At 40.4% G+C, this 23,405-nt stretch overlaps 1 protein-coding gene across 4 annotated transcripts in view; it reads right to left on the reverse strand.

The window, feature by feature from the left end:
• The window catches only part of APP (amyloid beta precursor protein), a 222,680-nt gene that overhangs the window by 99,694 nt on the left and 99,581 nt on the right, over positions 1-23,405 (reverse strand). For all 4 annotated transcript variants that reach the window (XM_065065694.1, XM_065065681.1, XM_065065689.1 and 1 more), the window contains exons 4-5: positions 19,098-19,210; positions 17,441-17,634 (exon numbers count right to left, since the gene is read on the reverse strand). In XM_065065694.1, coding sequence (XP_064921766.1) covers positions 17,441-17,634; positions 19,098-19,210 — 307 coding nt within the window. The remainder of the gene's footprint in view (positions 1-17,440; positions 17,635-19,097; positions 19,211-23,405) is intronic.

A 23,405-nucleotide genomic window follows, 5' to 3' on the forward strand; every position in this document is an offset into this window, starting at 1 on the left:
CCACTATAGTGCTTTAAGTTCATATACCTGCCTAAAATCCTCAGGATTTAATCAATCTTAGATGATAGAAGGGAATACAGCAGTTGATTATCAAATGCATTTGGTGGCTTAATATGCCAAGAATTTTCTAAGATCATTCTTGATTCTGGATGGTACACAGGCCAATAGGCCAAAACATGCACACTCAGGTACTGCTACTGTTGCTTTTGAAAGGCTTTCTAACTGAGTGCCCAGCTGTCACAAGGTCTCAGGTTTGCTAATCTGATCACCTACCTGAAATTCACTACTAATGAGTAACTGATCCTTAAATATTTAAACATGCAATGACTATTTGTTGCCTTCATACACAAGTGGTTTTGCACCTTTCTCATGGGACTGCATATGCCTCAACAGCCTTTTACATGAAGTTAGCAACTTCTCTCCTTCACCTCATTTCAGAGGCCAAGCTGTAATATTTCACTTACAGTAGATTGCCTACTACGATTTTGAAAGTGAACTCACAGAAAAAAGGAGGATAGTACGATTTTTCTTAATAGGGTATTAAGAAGAAGTTAAAAAACTTACTGATAAAAATCTTGTATGCCACAAGCCTGACTCTACTAGGAGAAAGTTAAGTCTCTATACAAACAAGAGCAAATCTCCTGTTGTTTCCTCACTACAATATTTGGCCTCCAGAAACACAAGAGAGGCTTTAAGTAACAATGAAGCTTTCAAGCCCAAGTAGGTTATACAAATGGATGAGGTAACAGCTAACCTTCAGAGGAGTCTGAAAAAGGGATGACCTGGTTCCATATACATGGGAGAAAGACTGAAAAAGGGGCACAAAGCCATTGGGCTCTTCTCTTCTTAATTTCAAAGAACTGGCTCATAAATTCCACCATCTCCACTGTGTGGTTTTCCCCTGCCACTCTGTTTTCAGCATGTCTGAAATGTTCTGCTTCATTTTTAGTAACTCCTTTCTGAACAACAGATTACCTCAGTTTTTAGTTTTCTCACCAAGTAGAATCATAGAATCATTTTGGTTGGAAAAGACCTTTAAGATCATTGAGTCTAACTGCTAACCCAGCACTGCCAAGTCCTCGTCTAAAACATGTCCCTAAGAACTTCATCTACACATATTGTAAATAACTCCAGGGACGGCGATTCAACCACTTCCCTGGGAAGCCTGTTCACCTTTTAATGAGCATGAAATAAATGGTATATGTATACCATCAACATTCAACTGCAAGATGGAGGTTGATTTATAAGACCAGCATCTGTTTATGATCTACAGGTTAAGGGGCTTCTAGTCTTGGCTAGCTATAGACCTTTAAACTAGGCATGTTGAGTACAAAACATGCAGATTTTGATCAAGAGCATCAGACACCATGTGCCTTTCAACATTAAAGAAAGCTGCTCTCTGTCCTTCTCTTACCTAAGCTACAAACACAGCATGGTTTTAAAAACTGCAATTATTTTTCCTCTTCCTTTCACATGAATGATCACTCTCAGATACTGGCAAGCTCATAAAGTTAAAAAAGGACAACGAAAACAACCTAATGAAACAATCAAACAAAAGTCAATTAGTGACACGGAAAGCCACTTCAAAAATAACTTCTATGTGTGCATCCAATATTAATCTGTTTTTACCTACACAAAACCAATCAACTCAGCTATGTCGGTCCACAGCATTTTATTGGGAAATTTTGAGCATCAAGGCCAAGCTTTTTGGTTTTTCTATATTTTTTGAAACTATTTTTTTTTATTATTTTTAAGGGGTGTGATGGTAGAGGGGGCAGGATGAAAGAAAACAATTCTCTGTGTGTATTGGTTGGCTGTGCCCACCGTTCTGGTGAGCCCCAGTTTCTTCTCCACTAACTTACCAGAATTACACGCTTAATTGTAGCCCCCACCTGGCACCCCCTTTATGAGTTGCTACTTGCTGAAGAACTAGACATCTGAGAAGGCAAAAAAAAGCCAAAAGTAATGGAAAAATACAACAGTTTACAGGATCAGGCTCCTGAAAACATGATAAACAGCTTGCACAAAAAGGTACTGGAATATTCCTTATATTACAGGGTGTTTCAAAAAGATGGACCCCATTTCAAAGCAGTACAGCTTTGAAATGGGGTCCATTTTTTGAAACACCCTGTGTTTTGATCACTCCTAGAAAAATCACATTTCTGCTGCCAACATATTCTGCAAGATTCAGCCACAAGGGCAGTATTTCACAGGATCATATTTTATTGCAAGTTAAAAAAAAAAAAAGAACAGTGAAAATTAAGTGGTTTTGCTTTAGATTTAGATATCTAAAGAAGCAAGAGCCTTGCTATACACTTACAGAATTAAGATGCCTGAAATTCAGTTTTAGAAGACCATTTCCCTATTTAACAGGTTTTAAAAACTGTCAATGTACAGAAGTGTGAAGCTATAGACAGGTTCTACTAAATAAGCACTCCAGGCTTTCTCTAAAAGTAATTATTTTCCCAGCTGCCTACTTGATTTTATTTTTATTTATACAAATACGAGGTAGTCTCTTCCCCTATGAGAACTATCTTCCAAAGAGGAGGGGATGGGAAGATGAAGTGCTTCATGCTCTCTTAACAAGTTTCTTCTTGAATGAAGCCAAATACCAGAAACCAACTGGACTGGCGCTATTCTGGTGGCTGAATCACATGCAGCTGTAACACAGGGCCCCACAGACCAAGCGGCATGATACACAAGGGGTGGGGACGGTGCCCTGGCAAGCCTCAACAGCAACAACAAGTGTGTGACGTTAGATACCCAGGCTACCCACCAAGTCCCTCACAGTCACCACGTTCAGCAGTGCAAGCAGATGACCCCACCTTCTCAAAAAACCGTGGTCATGACAGACATGAGGAAATCAACACTGCCAAGTGGTCACTTAGCAACGCTCCTCAGGAGCCCAGGGCCAAGGGGAAGGAGCAGGTCCCCCAGTATTTGTCGGTCACTGGGGAACTTTGAGCCCCATGCTTGAAGATGCAGGTTTAGTACAAACATCTTGATGTGCTTCTGCTGTAAACAAAGACAGTGGGTGGACTTCACATATTATTGGTTATTAGCAAAAGTACCATATCTTGTAGGAAACATGAAAAAATATGCTTGCTTTTGTTTCCTTGGGTTTAGCCACTGTTATCATCCTAGCTCTTCTTCAAAGAGTATGCATGGGAAAGGGATGATAGAGAACAATGAAGTATAATTTCTTTATCTTCTCCAACATTTGGAATAAAGTATCAGCTCTTCAAAAGGGTGCAAAATCCTCCCTGTGGTACAGCCTGCAAAGCTCTGTCACTCCCTGTCATCCTACATGCTCTGGTACCATTTCATATTTCTCAGTTAGCACCACCACAGTGCTGCTTCCCAGACAGCGTGTCTAACTTCTGCACACCTTTCACAGTAATCAGTTTAAATCCCCTGTCTCTAAACAAAGTATTACTACCAAATGAATGTGAATACTGGTATTTTTCTCAGAAGTCCTAGAGTTTTATTTAATATATGTTGCAGGTGTGCTTCTCTGTATTGCTATTACATTTTATGTTCTTCAGTAAACAAGTATGACTCAGTCTTGTTTCCCCTGAACCCATGATACCTTGACAGTTTTTTCTGTATATTCCCTCGATACTGTCCCAGCCAGGGTTTTATTAGCACCACAGACTACAGTGTCTTGTCTGCAAGAAATCCCTGACATTCTGCCTTAGCTTAGTGGTGCCACTGACAGGATTTTTCAAAGGCTACTCAAAAAAACTACTTGATACACTGACAAATTCTGAGATTTGTAAAATCATATTATCATCATCTGAGTTTAGCAGTTCGGCAGTAGGCAACGGAGGTAAATTGTTAGGCTTGAACACAGCCATGAAAATATTTGCGAACTTCTCCCTACAACATCAGTGTATCTCCCATCAGCGAAGACATTCAGCAAGCCGGGCTGGCACTTTCTTTTCATGGTGGATGTGGAGATCATCAGGGCTTTGAACCTTCTGCTTCAACCTCCTCATATAAAGTTATTAAAATCCATTCCCCCTATCCTGGAAATGAGGCCTCCCTCAAGTATCCCGCTAGCATCCCGGGTCATTAATACAAATCACATATGCTCCTATGTGTGGTGAAACAGGTTATTTGAAATTTGGTGGTTTCAGCTCTTATTTCTGATGTCTCAGACACACTGGGGTTCAAGGCAGCCTAAGTAGTAATTGGTTCCATTGACCCAAACAGAAACATACTGACTACTTCAATGGGTGGTTTTAAAAATGGTTTTAAAACACATACCACTGCACAACTCCTGCTAGTATGCACTTAAGCACAGCAATGTTTGAACCATGGATCTGTAATGTATATCTAATAACTTCCTTTTCTCAGTCCGTCACTGCAGTAAGAGCTGGCACCAATGCAATATTTATTCACTTCACTCAGAAGTGTGCATCATCCTGTCACTTTGTGAAGTTAAAACTGAAGGAAAGGTAAAGGAAAGTGAAGGTCAACGAACTGTGCCACTTTTTGCTGTTCAAGAAACAAGAAAACATTAGTAAATGGAAGAAGTTTCCTTTCTGTATTCCAACAATCTGCAACAGAGGCAGAACACAGACAATGAAGACAGTGAGTTTTCTTTCTAACAATGTTTCAGAACTCATAGGGCTGCAGCATAAGCTGTGTTTTAAGAAAAGCTTTCTGGCTACAACTGTGAGCTTCAGACAAAAATGTGACAAAGCTTTCAGTTTAGGGTAACAAATAAGTATGGACTAATTACTGGTTTCGTCAAGGGGCTTATGTTTGCAAGAAATGCTCCTCCATACAGATGCACTGAAATCATGATTTTGCCAGGTAACTTCAACAAAAACATATACTTCATCAGTGGGTGAAAAAGAAGGAAAAGGTGTTCAAGGCAGATGTTTTTATACCTGGTAAGATTAGCGCTCACTACACTTCACAACTGTATTTTACTGCAAACAGATTGCATCTGGACTGTGGGTTTTAGCAGCCACCAAGCATGAGCAAATAGCTGGGGAAAAGCCAGTTCCAGGAGAGGAACAGAAACAGCAGCAGTAACAAGCCACCATCTGCCTAGAGAGCAGGGCCATGTACGTTAGTTCTGGACAGCTGTGGGAATTAACAGAAGAGAAGTAATTGCTGCACGTAACTTCCAGCCTGTGCTCTTTCAGCCTAACAGGACAAGCTGATGGTAACTTACGCAAGCACAGCCTCTACTGCTGCAGGTGCCATCATCTCAGATTCCAGCATCTTGTGCTTCAGGTTCCCAAAAGCATGAAAAACCCCACTCCTCTAGACCTCTTCTAAATGAACTTCAGGAAACATGTGACAGGACTGGACTGTCAAGCATCCAGCCTGGGTCTAGCTTTGTTTCCATATTAATGCTGAGCACAGATACATATTTATCCCTGTGTTTAGGAAAGCTCTAGAGCACAAAGGTTTTTAACTGTTGGAGAGGAAACAAAGAGATGCAACTGTGAACTTCTACATGCCTTAGAGTTAATGCCTTAACAGAAAGCACAAAACAGAAACACAAAGCAAATTACAAGAGTAGGACACATGCATGGAATCCAAAGAAGAAGATGAGTGTGCTTGAGATGGCCTAATTACCAGGCTTTTGGTTAAAAGCAAATCAGAAAGTTAATAGCCAAGGAACTAAATTCTCCCTCAACAAAACTGCACATCAGAGGCCTGGGTATTTTCCAACTCACGTTATTCCAAAACTTTCAGGCTAGAAAATGTTCTTCTGACCACACGATGAGATTTCTTGCCAACTGTGTTTGATCCCACCATTGCACTCCTCCGAATGGCGCAATTAATTAAAGACACGAGACAAGAGAGCAACTACTTAAAGCTAAAATCTGAGCCAACAGTGCACTTTGGCACACGAACATCCACCTCACTGTACCTTCTGTTATTTAACTTTGGCTTTGGTACGCTAGTCAACTTCAAGACTAAGTTGAGTACACCTACCATGTGAAATAGAACATTCAGGTAGCAAATTTAAACAAAAACCACTGAAGTAATTTTGTATGTGGTAGAAGAGAGGAAAGGATGTCAAAACCAAGTGTGAAATGAAATTTCAGCATTGAAAATCTAAGAGTAGGAAATTATACCAGAAAGGTCTGTTTTACTGAAATATGGGGAGGTGGGAATGGACAGCAGGGCAAGAATTAAACTGCACTGCAGCTGTGAGATTAGGCACAGAGCCAGGAAAGAATAGGGTTATGCCAGACCTCTAGTCTATGCAACTGTTCTTTTAAATGGCTTATTGGCATCACAGTCTGGAAAACTGCAGTGATTTACAGAATTGAAAGTCTGACCTACAAGGTAATGTTTCTGGTCTGTCCGTTAAGTGACCACAAAAGCACAAACTGCTTAAAAACTGCTCTGCTTATTTTCATTAAGGTTGGATTATTCTAGGTTAGTAAACCAGGTTTCTCACAAGAAGAAGAAACAATGTGATGTTCAGACATATATAAACACCTATTAAGAGACAGAAAACTATTAAGAACCTAGCAGAGCAAGTTGGGATGAGCAATTCATACTGCCTAGTGTTTATAAGACATGCATATTGTCACTTCTAATTACCTTCCTTCTTGTTTTCTTTTTCTTAAGAGATTGCAATTATCTTAATTCTCACATTTCCTAACAGGAAAAAAAACCTGACACCAGCTATTTCAAGAATTGTCACATAGGTTGCTTCTGAGTTCTTAGACCTTCTCAAACAACTCAAGTGTGTGCTTCAGACCTTCTCCTTCTACTGTATTTTTTTAACCTTTAAACAAAAACAATTCCAAAATGTGCCTGGTTTCATTAACTTTGATAGAAAACAAGAGACGTTCCAATAACATTCTTTTAATCTAATTTTTAAACAGAAGATCTATAAAAACCAAATACACGTTCCTTGTCCTACTGCCTCTGACAGATACATTTATCTTTTTCCCTGTAAGTAAAAATGAAGGTACTTCATACTATTAGAAATTTCTCTCCACACCTGACCTGCTTAAAAAGAAGGCATACGAGCTAGCATGCAACATTTGATGTTGTGCACTCTCAGATGGTACCTGTTGACCAATATGCAGAATACTTTTTCAAAACTGACCTAGTTTGCTCTCTGAAACAAAGCCTTTGCTGGTGTTACTGTTCTGACAGTTTTCTATGGAAGAAGGAGGATTCAGGAAGAAAAATGTCATTTTTAGAGGACAGAGTAATTATATATTTAACCCATATTCTTTCTCACTTTATTTTTGGTAAAGAGAAACTTAAAAACAAGAAAAGTAAACATCAGCAAACAGAGAAAATCAAGCCCTGAGCTTGAGGACAATGAATAAATATCATGTTCAAAATCCAGATGTCAGAAAGGCAGTAAGACTGAATATGATGGAAGAGGGCAGTCTTGGAATCAGCAGAAAAATCTGGATCTGGTACAAACGTTAGTTTCCACAAAACATCTGCCATACTCAGAATGGACTATTCAGTGCCTCTTTGTCCAACCTGCTGTCCTACAGCTTATCTGAGGCATGCTGTGTGAACTCTGTAGGAAACCAACTACTTGCTCTGTTTGTGGAATTCATCATCTTTGTACCCTCACACAACAACAACATGGTAAAACTGGAAGAATAGCTTTGGTTTACAATTAGTAAAGCAAGCAAGAAAATACCAGAAGCATGTAACAACTCTGGATGTTCAATTTAAGACACTGACTAACATTTTTCGGTGACTGTGCTATTTGAAACTTTTTAAATACAGCTGCCACCAGCGGCAGCTGCAAGAGGCCAGGACTTCTGCAGAGCAGACCACCCCCACTCAACGCAGCCAGAAGAAAAACCAGCACCTTTTGTACCAAGCTTTTCATGGTGGCCACAGCATGCCAAGCCCGGCAGAAGACTTTGATGAGGGACACAAGCACAGATCCAGTTCTCCAGGCCAACATTTTACTGTTTTTACCTTCACTCAGTTCACAATTTGTGTGTTATGTTTTCCTCACCAGTGATCAAAACATAGACCCCATGTGAAGAAATAGTTTGTCATCATGTAGCCAAAGCAAAAAGATTTGCATTCAAGATCAGAGGTGGGATTCTTAAATTTCTACAAATCACCCCAATGCTGAGCTCTTGTTTCTAGCATGGACCAGAAAAACTACTATTCCACGTTATCACTGAAGGGTAAAATAGAGCAGGCACTGCTGGATAACTTTATGGAGGGATATCCAGCTACGCATGCACCAGCACACAGTCATGCTAGTGTGACAGTGCGTGTTGAAAAACCCAGCTGTACATTTCTCACTTCCCATTTTTCTCATGCATTATAAGTAGTACAGCACTTGAAACGGGGTGCTACATATCAGAGTCACAAGAACTGCTCAGAACACCTCACAGACAGATCAGAAGGGTTTCTTGAGCTGGTTACTACATGAACACATATAGGGAACATTTCTCTCCCACGTTTCAGTCATCACAAGTGACAACTCAAAATTTTTACTTATAAAATTTTCGTCAGTTGCTTAAGGAAAACACGGCAGCTCATGGTTCGGTTTTGTGAGGCCAAAAAAAATGTAACCCTTCTCTGCAAGTCAGCTTTCTACTAAATGTGAAAGTTTGATGCCATTAGCCTCCTGATACAAGCCCAACATTCACTTAAGCCACAGAGGTAGCCTGCACAGCTAGCAAACTGCTTTCATCAGGGGTCATGAAAGCCTGGCTATCTTCTACTCATCACTTCCTCAATTAGATTAATTCTCTCCACCCATAGCCTCATCCATCACTTCAGTTAATGTTTTATACTCAAATGGTGATTGGATTTGCCAGCTCAGCATTGCGGTAATTACCTCTCAACGCAACGCGCTGTTTCATCAATTCCACTCCAACTTTATTTGTCCTAAGAAGAAATCCAACTCTTACCAGCCTTTCTAGTCATTAATGCTCTGGTGTTTCTATGCTTTCTGAATTTTAACACCCTCCATGTTAAAAAGTTAAAAAATGGTTATTAAAAATATATCATGAGTTCCCTGAATATTAAACAACAGCCAACATGAGAGACAAACCCAATTAATGTAGGAATGTGAGACACAGAATATGCTAATAGCATATAAAATATGCAAATAAGACAAAATACTTCTAGAGTTATTCAACACAGGCAGTTAACATTATGCCTACAAAGTTGGTGATGCCTTAGTTTAATTTATAAAGAAACCAAGTAGGTTTTATGATTAAAATACTTATAAAAACACATAAGTTCTTAGATAAGCTGTAACAATAATATTGGTTTAGAACAGCTATTTAGAACAGGTAGGAAAGATATTCTTCTATTTCAGTTTCTAAGAGATGTAATACAAAAATCAAGAAGATACGAACTGCTGACGAATTAGCTGAAATACAATATTGCAATTATCAGAACACCTTCCACACTATCTCCCCAAATGAATTCAGTTTCTCTAAAATACCAATTTAGTGACAGACAATTCACATAATGCAAAATTCACCTACTTCAATAATAGGCATTAACCTATGCTGATGGCAAACTGCAGAGGAAGAGAAAAAAGGCAAGAAAAAACAAGCAAGTCTGTAATTCCTAGTGTTCATTTTAGGGCACTGACTCCCAATTAGGAATAATTTGTATTAGGACAGCTGACAAGAATATCACCTCCAGCTGCACCCCTGCCTGCTCCTGTGTCACAGACGACTGAACTCCTGCAACAGGCATCCCCCTGCTGGCACAAGGGTCAGTTTTCCTTAATTTCAGGGGTATGAACATCTTACAGCTCAGTCTGCACAGTATGGGAAAATGGAAATCTCTCTGTCCATCCAAACATGGATCATTTGCTGCTTCTAATTCAGAATCTGCAGTACAGACCCTTCGGCCAGCTTCACATCTGGTTCAGTTTCACAAGTTCAAGAGCTTGGTGATGAGGGGGTAGATTTTCTTTTGGTTTTAATGTTTTCCTTTTTTTTAAAAAATCATTTAGGACATTTCCACTGGAGCATTTCTGACTGAAATTTTAGAAATTGACTTTCCAATTTATTGAGAAAAGCTTATATCAATGAGAATTCGTTGTTTGTGTTAACACAAGTGACAAGATGGCTTGAAAACAGATACATACTCAACAGAGACAAAATGTTATTTTATTTTTCCTCCAGTAAGCACATTTCCAATGAAGAATTTAGCCTTGGTACTTTCCTTTTTCTTGATCAATAACACTTTTTTAGCTTTAGAATAGCAAAAACTTCAAAAAGACTCCAGATACCCCATTTCTATGTTCTTCAGACATCTTCTGAGCTAAGAGCTGGACTTCCAATTAAACCTCAGATTTTTGACTCAGTGCTGCAAGACAATATTAACGGTAAAAAAACAATGGGAGAGAGGAGGAGGTGCTAAGAATGGTCAACCAACACAATGTCACTACATACTAGATATGAGTATGAGGAAACAGGTAGAAATTGAAGGATTTAAGAAGCAGTAAGAATCTTGGAATGATCTGCTCTGGCATTGACTTCTGCACCAACAATGCTCCATATCCAGACACTGGTCAGGGCCTGACTCTTCCTCGGCTGTGCAGCATTTCCCATCACATGGGGCCTCTGATGCCCAGGGCACCCCCACCTTCATTGTCCTAGTTTAACCCGTATTTTTCTCCACATCCATCCTTGTTTGTTTCTTCCAGTTGTAGTTCAAATGCCAAAGAGACTAAAGTACCCATCAGAGCAACAGCTAAGGTAGATTAGCTCAATTTGGTTACTTTATTATAATTTCCCTGGTCAGTTAATACGCAATGGCGAGAAATACGTCCGAGTCAAACAATCCCCTGAAGGCTCTTCTTTCATGCCATAATTTCCAAATACATTTTCTGGGAGTGGATGAAGAGATACACGGGGGAAAATAAGGGTGAGAAGAACATGGGGAGATGTAATGGGGAGAAACAGGGCATAGCCCTTGCCAGTGAACACTGTGAGCATAGAGAACACTAAAGAAGAGCCACACCAGTTGTTGTATTTACCTGCTTTCACCTGCATTCACAATTAAAACATCAACAGCTTCCCAACTCTTGCCTGCACTCTATCTCCCGCTGCTCTGGCACACAGAGACCCAAAGAAAGGTAATTGAAGAGTATCTAGTCAAAGCTACACTTGCAAAAGGAAAGTGTATTTCCCAAGCACAGAAATAACTAAACACCATTAAATATTCCTTGTGGCCAGGAAGGCCAATGGCATCCTGGGGTGTATTACAAGGGGGGTGGTTAGTAGATCGAGAGAGGTTCTCCTTCCCCTCTACTCCGCCCTGGTGAGACCACACCTGGAATATTGTGTCCAGTTCTGGGCCCCTCAGTTCCAGAAGGACAGGGAACTGCTGGAGAGGGTCCAGCGTAGGGCAACAAAGATGATTAAGGGAGTGGAGCACCTCCCTTATGAAGAAAGGCTGAGGGAGCTGGGTCTCTTTAGCCTGGAGGAGACTGAGGGGTGACCTTACTGATGTTTATAAATATATAAAGGGTGAGTGCCACGAGGATGGAGCCAGGCTCTTCTCGGTGATATGTGATAGGACAAGGGGTAATGGGTACAAACTGGAACACAAGAGGTTCCACTTAAATTTGAGAAGAAACTTCTTCTCCGTGAGGGCGCCAGAGCACTGGAACAGGCTGCCCAGGGAGGTTGCGGAGTCTCCTTCTCTGGAGACATTCAAAACCCACCTGGACATGTTCCTGTGCGACCTCACCTAGGCGTTCCTGCTCCAGCAGGGGGATTGGACTAGATGATCTTTTGAGGTCCCTTCCAATCCCAAACATACTGTGATACTGTGAAATATTTTTATGCTGATGCTTGTATACTAATAAATTTACTTGTCTATGTGTCACCATTTAGACTTCGGCATTTTTCATAAATACGTGGCAGAGGCAGACACCCTAGTTGCCTGTCTGCTGCCTTTGTGTCAAGGCAGTAGTGTGACACACCACCAGGACTCGGTGTGTTGTTATATAGGACACTATATGACCGTGGCTAATTTAAACACTCCTTGTGATTTAATGACAGCACTTTGGGGAATGCTGATTGTAACTAATTCGATGTTGAGGTTAACTCACAGACATTTCTGAAGGGAAGACAGTAGGTAAAATACGTGTTGACATCTTTGTACCACTTAAGTCATAGATAAAGACATAAAATGAGCTAGAAAGCGAAAGAAATGAAATGTACATTTCCTCCATGTCAGGTGAGGATCTCTAACAAATTACTCAGCAAAGTAACTGTTAGACCCCTGTGACTCCTCTTCCCCAAATCCTAGAACAAGACTAATAGTTAAAAGCATAAAGACTCACACTTCAGCATAACAGGCACATATACAATTCTGGTTTTACTATCAGAAAAAACTGAAAAGTTTTAAAGGCCTTTCAGGATTTCTTGGATTAGAGTTGGAGAAGGCAATTAAGAAAAAAGTCAGGTTTTCCACATAACAATCAAAAAGGATACAGCAATTTAACTACTTTGTTTGCAGCATCTGGGAGATAAGCACTCATCCTTACGCTCAGCCCGGTACAGGTTTGCAAAACCAAAGAACATGATTACTATGCTGTATAGCACAAATTTATTTTAGTTTTACTTCTACTTCACAGATACAGAATTATCAGCCCAAAGTCGATCGCACCCCTTTGGATTTTTCATTGTAGTAAAAAACCTACTGTATTAACCATCCTAATGGCAAGTATGAACAAACCACAAAATTTAACTTCGCAGAAGTTTACGAAGAACTGTAAACCAAATCCTTATAAAATACACTAATTCCTACAATGTAACATCTGCAACACTACCCATTCGTTACATCAGCCTGTATATATGTTTTGTACACCAAAAAGACAAAACTAATTTGGCCTAACCTGCTGAGAAATCGAATCTCCTATTTTCAAACTTGAAAATAGATTCAGATTGTATAGAAAAAACAAGACTTGGCTGAAGTTAAAGCACCATCTTCTGCTCCTGAGCCACGGGACTTAAGGAAAAGCTTTCTATATAACCCTCGACAACTAAACTCATCATGCCTCAGTTTCCCTGCTGTAAAAGAAGGAAAATGACAGCAGCCTGGAAGGTCTCATGCAGTGACAGGAAGATAAGGAGGCGAGTGTGAAACAGATGCAGAGAGAGAAAACCTAGATGTTTCCAGCTTAATCATCAGTCTTAAAGATGTTCAACCTTGGACATCAAGGACACCAAAGCTTCCAGCAAGTGCCCAGGCACAGGCAGGAGGGCCTTGAGGCTGTGCCGAGTCTCAAGGGCAGCCAGAGCCTGCAGGTCACTTGACTGAGTCCTAGCTATGCAGCTACACTGAAAGCCAGCACCTGTACTTGGCTGTCCCTCAGGCAGTCTTGAAGGTAAATTTTAATTAAAGGTGCGGATAGCAGTAAGGAACACCACTGCTGAAAAATGCTCGTGACCTCTTAGTAAGAGTTATACGCTACTTGAGAATGAGCATGACATGATGTAATTTCAAAAGCATGGGTAGATCCTGACTCTTGGCCTTATGAACAACAAGTGGGTACAACACACCTGTCACAAAAACACACTGTCCCTCCTTTCCCCAAATGTCGCCAACAAGCCACCTCCTTTCATGCCCAGACCCAGGCGGTGGTCAGACATGGGGTAGGAAGAACCAACATCTGTGACAGCACCACAGCCCAAGCTCCCTCCATGTGCCTTCTTCTCCTGTGAGTAAGGAAACACCCACGACAAAACAAAAAAGAGAACACAGTCTTCCAGAGACAACTGTTGGGAGTAAAAATATACAACGGTCTGAAAAAGGATGTTCACAAAATTAATGACTGCAATGTGGTTTCCTCTAAGTATCCAGAATCATAAATGCAAATATATTAAAAATTAGTTCTGAATAGTATGACATATAAAGTCATTTTAAAACGTAGGTATATCACCTACATTTGCTGGATTCTGCTTTGTCATGACAGGAGTTTTGAGAAAGGAGGACACGGTCATTTGCTTCTCATGTTGGCACCTGTACCTCAAACACGGTGCCTTCACTTTTACTCGTGCATTTTAAAGCAGCCACAGCCCTTTCAAAGGCCCATAGGCCAAGGCACACAGCAGTCACCATGCCACTCCCTGCTGACAGGGAACTGGGAGTGGGTCGTGCCCGACGTTTTTCCCTGATGTTTTACAAAGATGAGAGCGTGAAGCAGCCAGCCTGGGTGTTTCGCTCCCCAGGAGAGGTACCAAACATAGGCAGGGAGAGACACACCTGCAGCTACTCAGCAGAAGGCCCCACAGCGAGACGTGAGAAACAAGGAATATGAAATCCTGCAGCTGGGGTCATTTACAGCAGACTGGTGTCTGCCTAGGTTTAACGAGTGGGTTATGTTCCAGGTGGACCACTTAGCGACTCTAAATACTGAAGATACTGAGATATGCATGGCCAAAGCATCTAAAAGGCCTTATTTGTACAACAGAACCAAACCCAGATCTTAATGAAACAAAGACATAGAAGAGCGATTACGGAAGCACTCATGTGCTACTGGTAACTAATTTTATTCAGAAATCTTGACTTCTGGGTAGAAATGTACAAAAAAAGTCAACCCAGTAACCACTGCAAGAGGAATGCTGTGGAATTCCTGCCGCAAACCCACAGCAGAGAACAGCACAAAATCCTTCTTCTAAGGAACTGGCTCCTGTCTTCTCAGTTTCATGCCTTTGCACAAAGTATTTGTAGCAGCAGCCACAAAAATGACTAGTGAGGCAAACACAAAAATTCCCCAGAATGAGTTCCCCACCTCGAAAAACACAGCACGCATCTCACCGTCTGGAGTGCGGCCTGAGCATGCGTGCAAAACCACCAACTGGAAGATACCAACAACGTGCACTCCGTTGATGTGCCCCAAGTCACAGCTGTCACGATTCCTGAGTGAGGAAAATACTTGGATGAATACTTTGCCCACCAGATCTCCTAGCAGCTACCCCCACTTCCCGCCCAGAGAGGGGCTCCACAAAGAACCCAGACCTCCTCTGACAGAGCGCTTTGCTTCAGAGCTGCCAAGCAGCGAGGTCGGCATCAGCCGGTGCGAGAGCTGCCAGCCCCTTCCCTTCAGGCAGCGTCACACCACAGATGTACCGACATACTAAAGGATTTTAAACTCTTTGGAAGGCTTCAAAACAAAGCAAACATTGTCAGTGTGAGATCACCCAGGTAAGCTGAAGGGCTGCAGCACACATATATTTGTATACACACAAACATATGCTCATATATGTATGAATATACACATACACACACACAATTTGAACTACCACGTACTGCTGCATGAGAAATGAGGTGGGGTTTGTTTTGTTTTTTATAGGACTCAATTTCAAGAGTATTTCTTGCTCCAGCATGCACAGTTTAAATAGAGTTGGGAAGCTGAAAAGGCAGCAAGAAATATGAGTGAGTCAGTGCAAAAGAACTACAAATTGCTTGGCTCTTCAGCTGCAGCTGAAGTACAAGTGCCCCATAAAAGGATCATTTGCATTTCCTTGTGCATGCACTTCTGTGGGTGGGGAGGAAAAAACTAACAGTATTTGCCTGGAACTTCTGAATGGATTCAAATGCAATTACAGCTCCTGCTCCTGAAGGATACAAAATTTATAAAGTTATTCTTGAACTCATCTCTTCAGATATTGTACTGCTTTATGAGGAAAAAAACAGGCTAGAATAGTAAATTGAATGTTCAGTGGCAAACATGAAAATGACAAAGAAAAGGGATATCTGTTTTAGAAACAGAACTACTCTATATAAACCCGTGGGCTCTTTTATTTAAAATATTTTAGGAATCTTTTATCAGATACCTGAGAAGTTTTATATCTACATATTTTATATGTAGGGATATATAATAAATTTAAGACATATACATAAGTCAGGTAATATGTGCATAAGACAGATCTATGTATCTATCTTGTGTGTGTAAATCTGCGTCAATTAGAACAAGGTCTGTACTCACGCCTTATTTTAAGAGAACATATTCCAATCAAACTCTTAAAAAGATATAGAGAAGTGACACAGCAACAGTCCAAAGGGTGGCTAACAAATCCCACTGAAAGGGTTACAAATTTTACTTCCAACAGCTGTCAAAGTGTCACAAGCCTGAAAATGGCTTGAAGGTGTCAAGGTGAAAGATGCACTGTTGCTTGACACAGGTTTCTTGCATCAAGCAGCTCTGACCATTCAGTGCTATTTATAAAAGAAAACTGGAAATCACAAGGGTGAAATATTTTAATTAAGTTTATTCCATTATTCACAAAGAACTTTTCCCTGCAACACTTCATAATGCTTTGTCAAGGAAGATTTAGATGCCCACCATGACATGGCTTCTAATTTTTCATTGTCTTCATGTCATCTCTTTGCACCAAATTTCAGCAATTCAATTTCTGTCCTTCATCTCTACACTGTTCCTGAACTTGTTTCCATCTGGATTATTAAAACCCCCAAACTTTACACAATTCAGAACTATTAACTTTCCATATTATTCACATCATTCAGTTCCCAGTTTTTTTCAGAGTTCTCCTCTAAACGACCAGTAATCTGCTCCAAGTTTTTGGATTTGTATATTATTTGTAAAAGATGCAACATCATCACCTAAGAAGCAGAAGCACGGCATTAGCACAGCATGAAGTGATGGAAATCTAGGGAACACAGACAGAATTAAAATGTAGATTTTAGTTTTATGAAGCCATCTTAGAGATATTTGAATTCAGTTGCAAGGACATAATTGTACTCTGTTCTCACAACTGCTGCTTAACACGCTCAGGAGAGTGACATGAAAAGGCTCTGACAGCACCAGACCACTCAGTTACAACACAGTCATAACCCATATTTGGCTCAAAATCAGCCTACATGCACAATGGATGTTAAAGGGTAAAGACAAACATGGTATCTTCCCATCCACTGCTGTCTCGCAAAGGAAACCTCCATACTCCAACCTAACAGTAGCATATTAATAAATCTAGATAGGCTAGATATTAAGGCAGTTTTTATTTTAGATCACATTTAGAAAGTAATTGTCAGCAGAAGAAACATTCTTAAGGTAATAATGGCAACACAGCTAATGCCTATTATGAATGAAGACATTTCAACACCTCCAGTGGTCATGTTGGCTGAGTATCTGCTGCAGTACCCCAGACTGCACATGGAGCATCTCAGAGTACAGTATGTATCATCTAGTTGTCGGAAAGTATGGATTTAGCATTTTTGCTATAAATATGGCACTACTTATTGAAAAAAAGATGACTGCACTAAAAGCACAATAACTGTATTAACAATAAGCTATTCTGTAGAAAGTTAAATGAGTAGAACACTGATGTTTTCAACCATTGTAGCTACAAGTTCTCTTATAAGGAGCAGTGACTCTTCCACATTGAGGTCTTTTAGACAGATTTCTGGCATCTTACAGGAGATGATAATAAGAAGCTGAAGGGTAGAAAGTCACTCTTACCTTCCATCTGCATAGTCTGCATCTGCACCTCCCCACCAGACATCTGAATCATCATCTTCAGCATCAGCTGAATCGAGATTGTCGCTTTCCTCTGCTAAGGGGCAGCAAACAAACTCCACGCCACGGAACTTGTCAATTCCACAGGGCAGCAGCATGCCATAGTCATGCAGATTCATACTCTTCTCACTGCAGGACTACAGGAAATAGAAAACAGCAACAATGTCATGGCGGAAGCTAAAAAAAAAATGTCACAGACCTCAAGAAAACAAGAGGGACTGCATACTGCCTTAGGAGGTTGAAGACGGTGAACTGCATGATCTCTGAATTTTGAAGCACAATTTAGAGTGGTCACATGTACATTCACTTACCTGCCCTGTAGGTACCTCCCTGCCCGTGTCTACATGACCACTGTGACAACAAGCTCTCCCCTCCCATGCCCTTTAGTCTCTGCCAGTATGGCAAGACTTGTCACTTCCAATACACTTGACAACTCCATAACCTCTTGCCTAAAATCCTCACAGGCTCTGCCTCCTAGACAGAAAGCCCAACGGCAGAACGATAATTTGATGTATTAATCCCAATCCTGATGTATTAATGCTATTAAAGGAGTTCACTGCAAGACAGATTAACGTTTTGAAGATCCGATATACTGGAAACACACTGTACCTGGTCTGACACCTCTGCCACTACAGTGCCTTCTGGCCTTGTGTGGAAAACAGTCAGTCATGCATAATTATACCTTAAAGATACAGCAATGTAGTTCAGAAATACAAAGTGATGTAGGAGAGGTGAAAAAAGGAAAAGAGTTCCATGAGGCACAGTGATGATATTCTTCTAGGCTATGGCATTCCAAGTTTGCAAGTACTTAGAATGGACTAGAATTTGCTTGTGTGAAGGCTGGTGCCTTAAATGAGGGGCAACAGTGTGATTCAAGCAAGAACTGAAAATCTGCAAAGCTGCTAAGCACATTTCAATTTTAATCTCCAGAAGGTGGGATAACACACAAACTAAGAGGTTCCAAACAAAATAGCAGCCAGAAATCTTCCTGAAGCTCATCTCAGTTTTTATTCCTACAATTCAAAATTCATTACTAATTATAACGTCAGGGTTTTTTCCGTTTTCCATAAAGCACTGGTAAATTGTAAAAACTCTGTGCTTGACTGCAAAATATCTTTGGCTACTCCTATGTCTTACCAGCTCTCTTACCCTTTTACGCTGAATTTCACATACCGTGTTCTTGAGGCCTGTGTGATCTTTGTGAAGCACCTGACACACAAACACCTTTATTAAGGACGATGATACTAAAGGCAAGACCTCAGCATTAGTGATCAACCTTTAGTTCCAGACCAGCACCAACACATCACGTTGGGGGAGGCTGAAAACATGGTGGATGTGTGAGTTGACGTGGGGAAAAAACACTGCTTATGAAACAGGGTCAATGTTCAAAGGTCAACGTTAAGTATCCAACAGAGGACTCTGATGTGATCAGCAGAGTGACTCCCATTTCCCATTTTGGCAGAACAAAAAGCCATTCACTCAAACATACGTAAGTACTGCTTTTTGTTTTCCATGTCACTGCTATGTTTAAACTCATCCTCAGAAGAGTGATACAGCTCCAGCAAAGGAAGGCAGGAAATTTTAAGACAGATGAATATACCTCTTTAGCAACCGTATGCCAGTGCAGGTGAGTTTCACACACATCCATCCTTTCCTGGTGAAGGAACTTGCACTTGTCTGGTACCAGAAGGGCATCGCTCACAAATTCACCCACTGAAAGAAAAAAAACAAAAAACCCCCGAGAAATGTTAGTTTTGCTTTCAGTACCTCATCCTTATAGACCTTTAGCTAGGCATAGGGCAGATTTTGTGAATAAGTGGCAGGGGCTGTTTGCAGAGAATGAAACAGTTTCCAAATGGTCCTTCCTTTAGCCTCTTCTTCAAACTTTCCATTTGAAAGTAGCTCCTGTCTTTGATCTTGGAGACATATTAGATTATGAAGACTTTTGTGTAATACGCTAACTTCCATTTACCCCATGTGAGACTTGCAGGACCCATCTAACATGAGTGTGGTGGAGGGACAACTACATTTTACACGTAAGCAGCAGTAGGGAGAGGGTTTGAAGCGTTTAGAAATTCTTAGTACAATTCCAGGCTTTTTCTACTGAATTAAAGCACAAACACCAACATAGTCCACTTCGTTATTTTTCTTGATGCAGCCTCTTTATTGCAACAGTGTTTCATCATCCAGATGAATTCAGGTTAGCCCAGAAGGCTGATGAGCAAATGGAGCTCATCAGCCAGGGAACAAGATGATTCATGGATCACCTGAGTCCCTCGTCAGACTGAAGTGGAAAAAAATGGCCCTTTACCAAGGAGATAAGTGACCAGAGCGATTGCGCTGTCTACAGCAGTAAGACAAAAATTCACACGCTACTGAAATAAACAATGCTCACAGCTTCAGTACTTAAAAATAAGAAGAAATTCAGCTGTTAAGTAACATGATTTATTAGATTAAAATCACTGGAATTGTGTAGAATTCTGGCATTGCAATTAAACAACCCCAAGACCTGTCAATGATATATTTTAAAGGAAAAATTAGAGAGTACTTTTGAGGAGCTGATCTACTGATCAGTACAGCAGATGATTCCACTGGCATAAATCAGCTCCCTGAAGCACATTTGTCTGTAACCTCCAAAAATCTACAGCCTCTGCCTACTAATGAATGAACTAAGGTGGCCCAATGGCTGCATGTATCTAATAACAGGTTAATTAATCAAAATGAGATGACTACAAGTTTACCGTGCAGTAGAGGGTTGTCTCAGGGAGCTGATGAGGTGGCTCTTGAGGCTTACAACTTAAAAGTCATTTTTAAAAATAATCAACACACAATGCATTGGGGGAAATCAGAGTTCAGCAAATAGATGGATATATCTTTGCTAATCACCAAGATGTGTACGTCACGTGAATTTCCTTGCCACATTTCAGTGCTTTTGATCTGACACTTTTAAAACACAGTTTACTAGGAAAAAAGAGATTTTGTTATCTTTTTCCTTCAGTGACATACTCTAATGCCTGAAAATTATTAACAGAAATGCCTTCTAGAGGCATCCAAAAATAAACTTGCAAAAGTAATGATTTAAAACACTTTCTGGTAACCCAAAATATAAAATCTGCAGCTTGTGTTAATGAAGTCTCTGCTCCCAGTGGTATCATGCCCTAATCTTATAGTGAAATGTGAATAAATTTGTACCTTGTTTTTAGCCACACTTCGTCTTTGTAGGGGATCATCCTGCCACATATCCAAAGCCACTCAGAACCCAAGTAATTTCTAACGCTTCAATTTAGCCAAGTACCTGAGCACTAAGAAAGCACGTGGGTGTTTTGCTGAAGTCTAACGGAGTATGTGGACTTTGCTCTCCTAGGACATACAACTTCATACAGAACTACAGTTTTACTTTTCTGGCTGTTCAAGCATACAAAACATTCAGAGCAGCCTTTATGGCATTTCTATAAAACCAAAGAAAAAACAAATCAACAACAAAAAATCCCCAACCAAAACCTGGAGTGCATGTTACTCTGGCAAACCAGATCTGACAGATATGGATATAATTGAAAGTAGAGTAACAGATCTAACTTTTATACACAAAACATGTATCTGCTTTATAAAATCAGATTCTTTGAAAATAAGGTAGCATCCTTCTGGTAACCCAAATTCTCATTTCAAATGAGGCTCCACCTTGCAACCAATTGCTGAATTTCACAGAAATGCACAATCCATTGGAACGAGCTACCCCCTGGTTTTCAGAAGGAAATAAGTAGCTGGGGAGAAGAGTTGTCATTTAACGTAACACTCCTTCATGATGCGGGATTATAATAAATTAATTAGGGTTGTGAAAATCTGGACAATAACAATCATTTGCAGCTTTGCATGTGATTACTATTGCCTTCAATTTTTTTTAAATTTCAAATAAACTTCAATTCTGCCCATTATTTAGACATACACAGAACTTCTGTGCTGGAAACTTTTTCCATTTGTTTCATTATAACTATTACTGAAGTTCAAGTACAAAGCTTTGAATTTTTGTTCTATTTTTGTTCCTGCTGTTTTAAATAATTAATGTTCAAGTGGCAGTTTGGTGAACTAAACCAAGTTCACTTGACAACTGCAATGTTTATTTTGCCTGCGCTAGTCTAATGGAAACACAAATCCATCAGAATGGCCCAGCAAGCCACAACTAAACCACGACCACGCCACAGACAGACGGGCTTGCAAAATCTGCACCAACTCCGTAACACAAATGGCTGGTGTTATAGCCAGCACCCGTGCTACCTTTGTCAGGCTTACATTTATGGCTTTTTCCTGTATTATTTTTTCTGCATCTCTTGTATTTCAATTACAGCTGTACATCTGTGCTCTGCTGAGGTACTCTAATACTAAACTATAATGGCACAATTTGTCTATTGGTGAGCTCATAAATCACTAAGCTCCCTCAAGCAATCCAAAACACAAGTGTAGCAGCTACTTGTTTCGCAGTAGCTGCTTACTGACTCTTGCAGGGAAGGGCTGGACAAAACCAGATCACTCTGGCTTGTGGGTTTCTGACCCATCTGGAGAAAACAGCCTGGAGGGGGAATTCTGGGCAGAGATGATGTTACCATGTTAAAAAACAAAGAGCCTGTGCCTACAATCACTTTAGCTAAAGGCTGCAAATCTCACCCTTGTAAGAAAAAAGTTGCTTCTTACTAACTCAAATCTATGTCTTTTAACTGTCGCATGTCACTGGAACATGGACTGTGCCAATGTAGTAAATCACATTTTAAAAATTTCAGGTTTTTTCTTATGTCAGTGATCCCGTTTCTGATGCCTAATTCTCTATAGTGTTTGTAGCGGACTTCATATTGCCCCATGCTGGTGTATCACAATGTGTTAGTGGTTCACATTTTTCAAAGACAGTTTTGCCAAAGGTTATGACGCCACATTTTACTATTAAATTATTTTACTTCAGTCAAGCACATCCTATTTTCTGAAAAGTACTTTTGGAACAACAACAGATTTTGTGCTGTAAGGTCAGAAGTTCTGGATCAGAAATTTCATTTTTCAACCCAGCAAAGACTAAGAAAGAGCATTAAGAATCAACCTCTAAGAAAAGAATTAAGATTGTAGTGTAGTGAAGGTAACTGATCACACACATTTAAATCTTCTCTAGGAAGAAAAGGGCCCAGCAAGTGGGCATGCTTGTAAGAAGATGACTACTCTATCTGCTTAATGGGAGGTATATCGGGGCAAAGTAATTCAGAATTGAAATACTATACCTTGTGTGAGACACGGTCCTGAGCAGCAGATTTTCCATCCACTGCCTAAACCAGATGGGATGTGAGGATTCATCCAACATCGCACAGAAAGAGAGCAAAGATGATGAAGGTAATAAAACAAAAACCGTGACAAAACCAAACACCTGCTAGCAGATTGCTGCAGATGGTTAGGATCCCAACCAAAGAATAAGCATGTTCAAATTACGTTCAGAGGATTACTTTCAAACAAAGCCTGTGCTAAATTTTGCATGAGGAGGCAGCACACATGCTGAGGCTCTGGGACTCAAGACTTCATTTTCCGTGTCACTGATGAGAACAAAAGCCTTGCTAAAATGAATTTACAAGCTCAGGTGCTTGCACCATACGTATTTACGAACATTCAGAGAAACATGTCGTTTCTCTGTCACTTCACAGAGATTATCCCAAGCCACAACACACTCAGTATGGTGCAGCGAGGAACAGATCAACTCTGCGCTGCTCTCCATCCTGCTGTCACGGGGCTTTGCTCTGCCCTGCACCGCCTCTGCCTACCCAGGCACCTTTATTTATTACATATTGCATTCCACATACATTGTTACATTTATTTAAGTAGCCATATAACTTTAGGTGCTTTTATTAAGGGTGAAGTTTATGTAAGTCTTGATGTGTGATGC

Source organism: Columba livia, chromosome 1 (genome assembly GCF_036013475.1).
Source record: "Columba livia isolate bColLiv1 breed racing homer chromosome 1, bColLiv1.pat.W.v2, whole genome shotgun sequence".
Lineage (NCBI taxonomy): Eukaryota > Metazoa > Chordata > Aves > Columbiformes > Columbidae > Columba > Columba livia.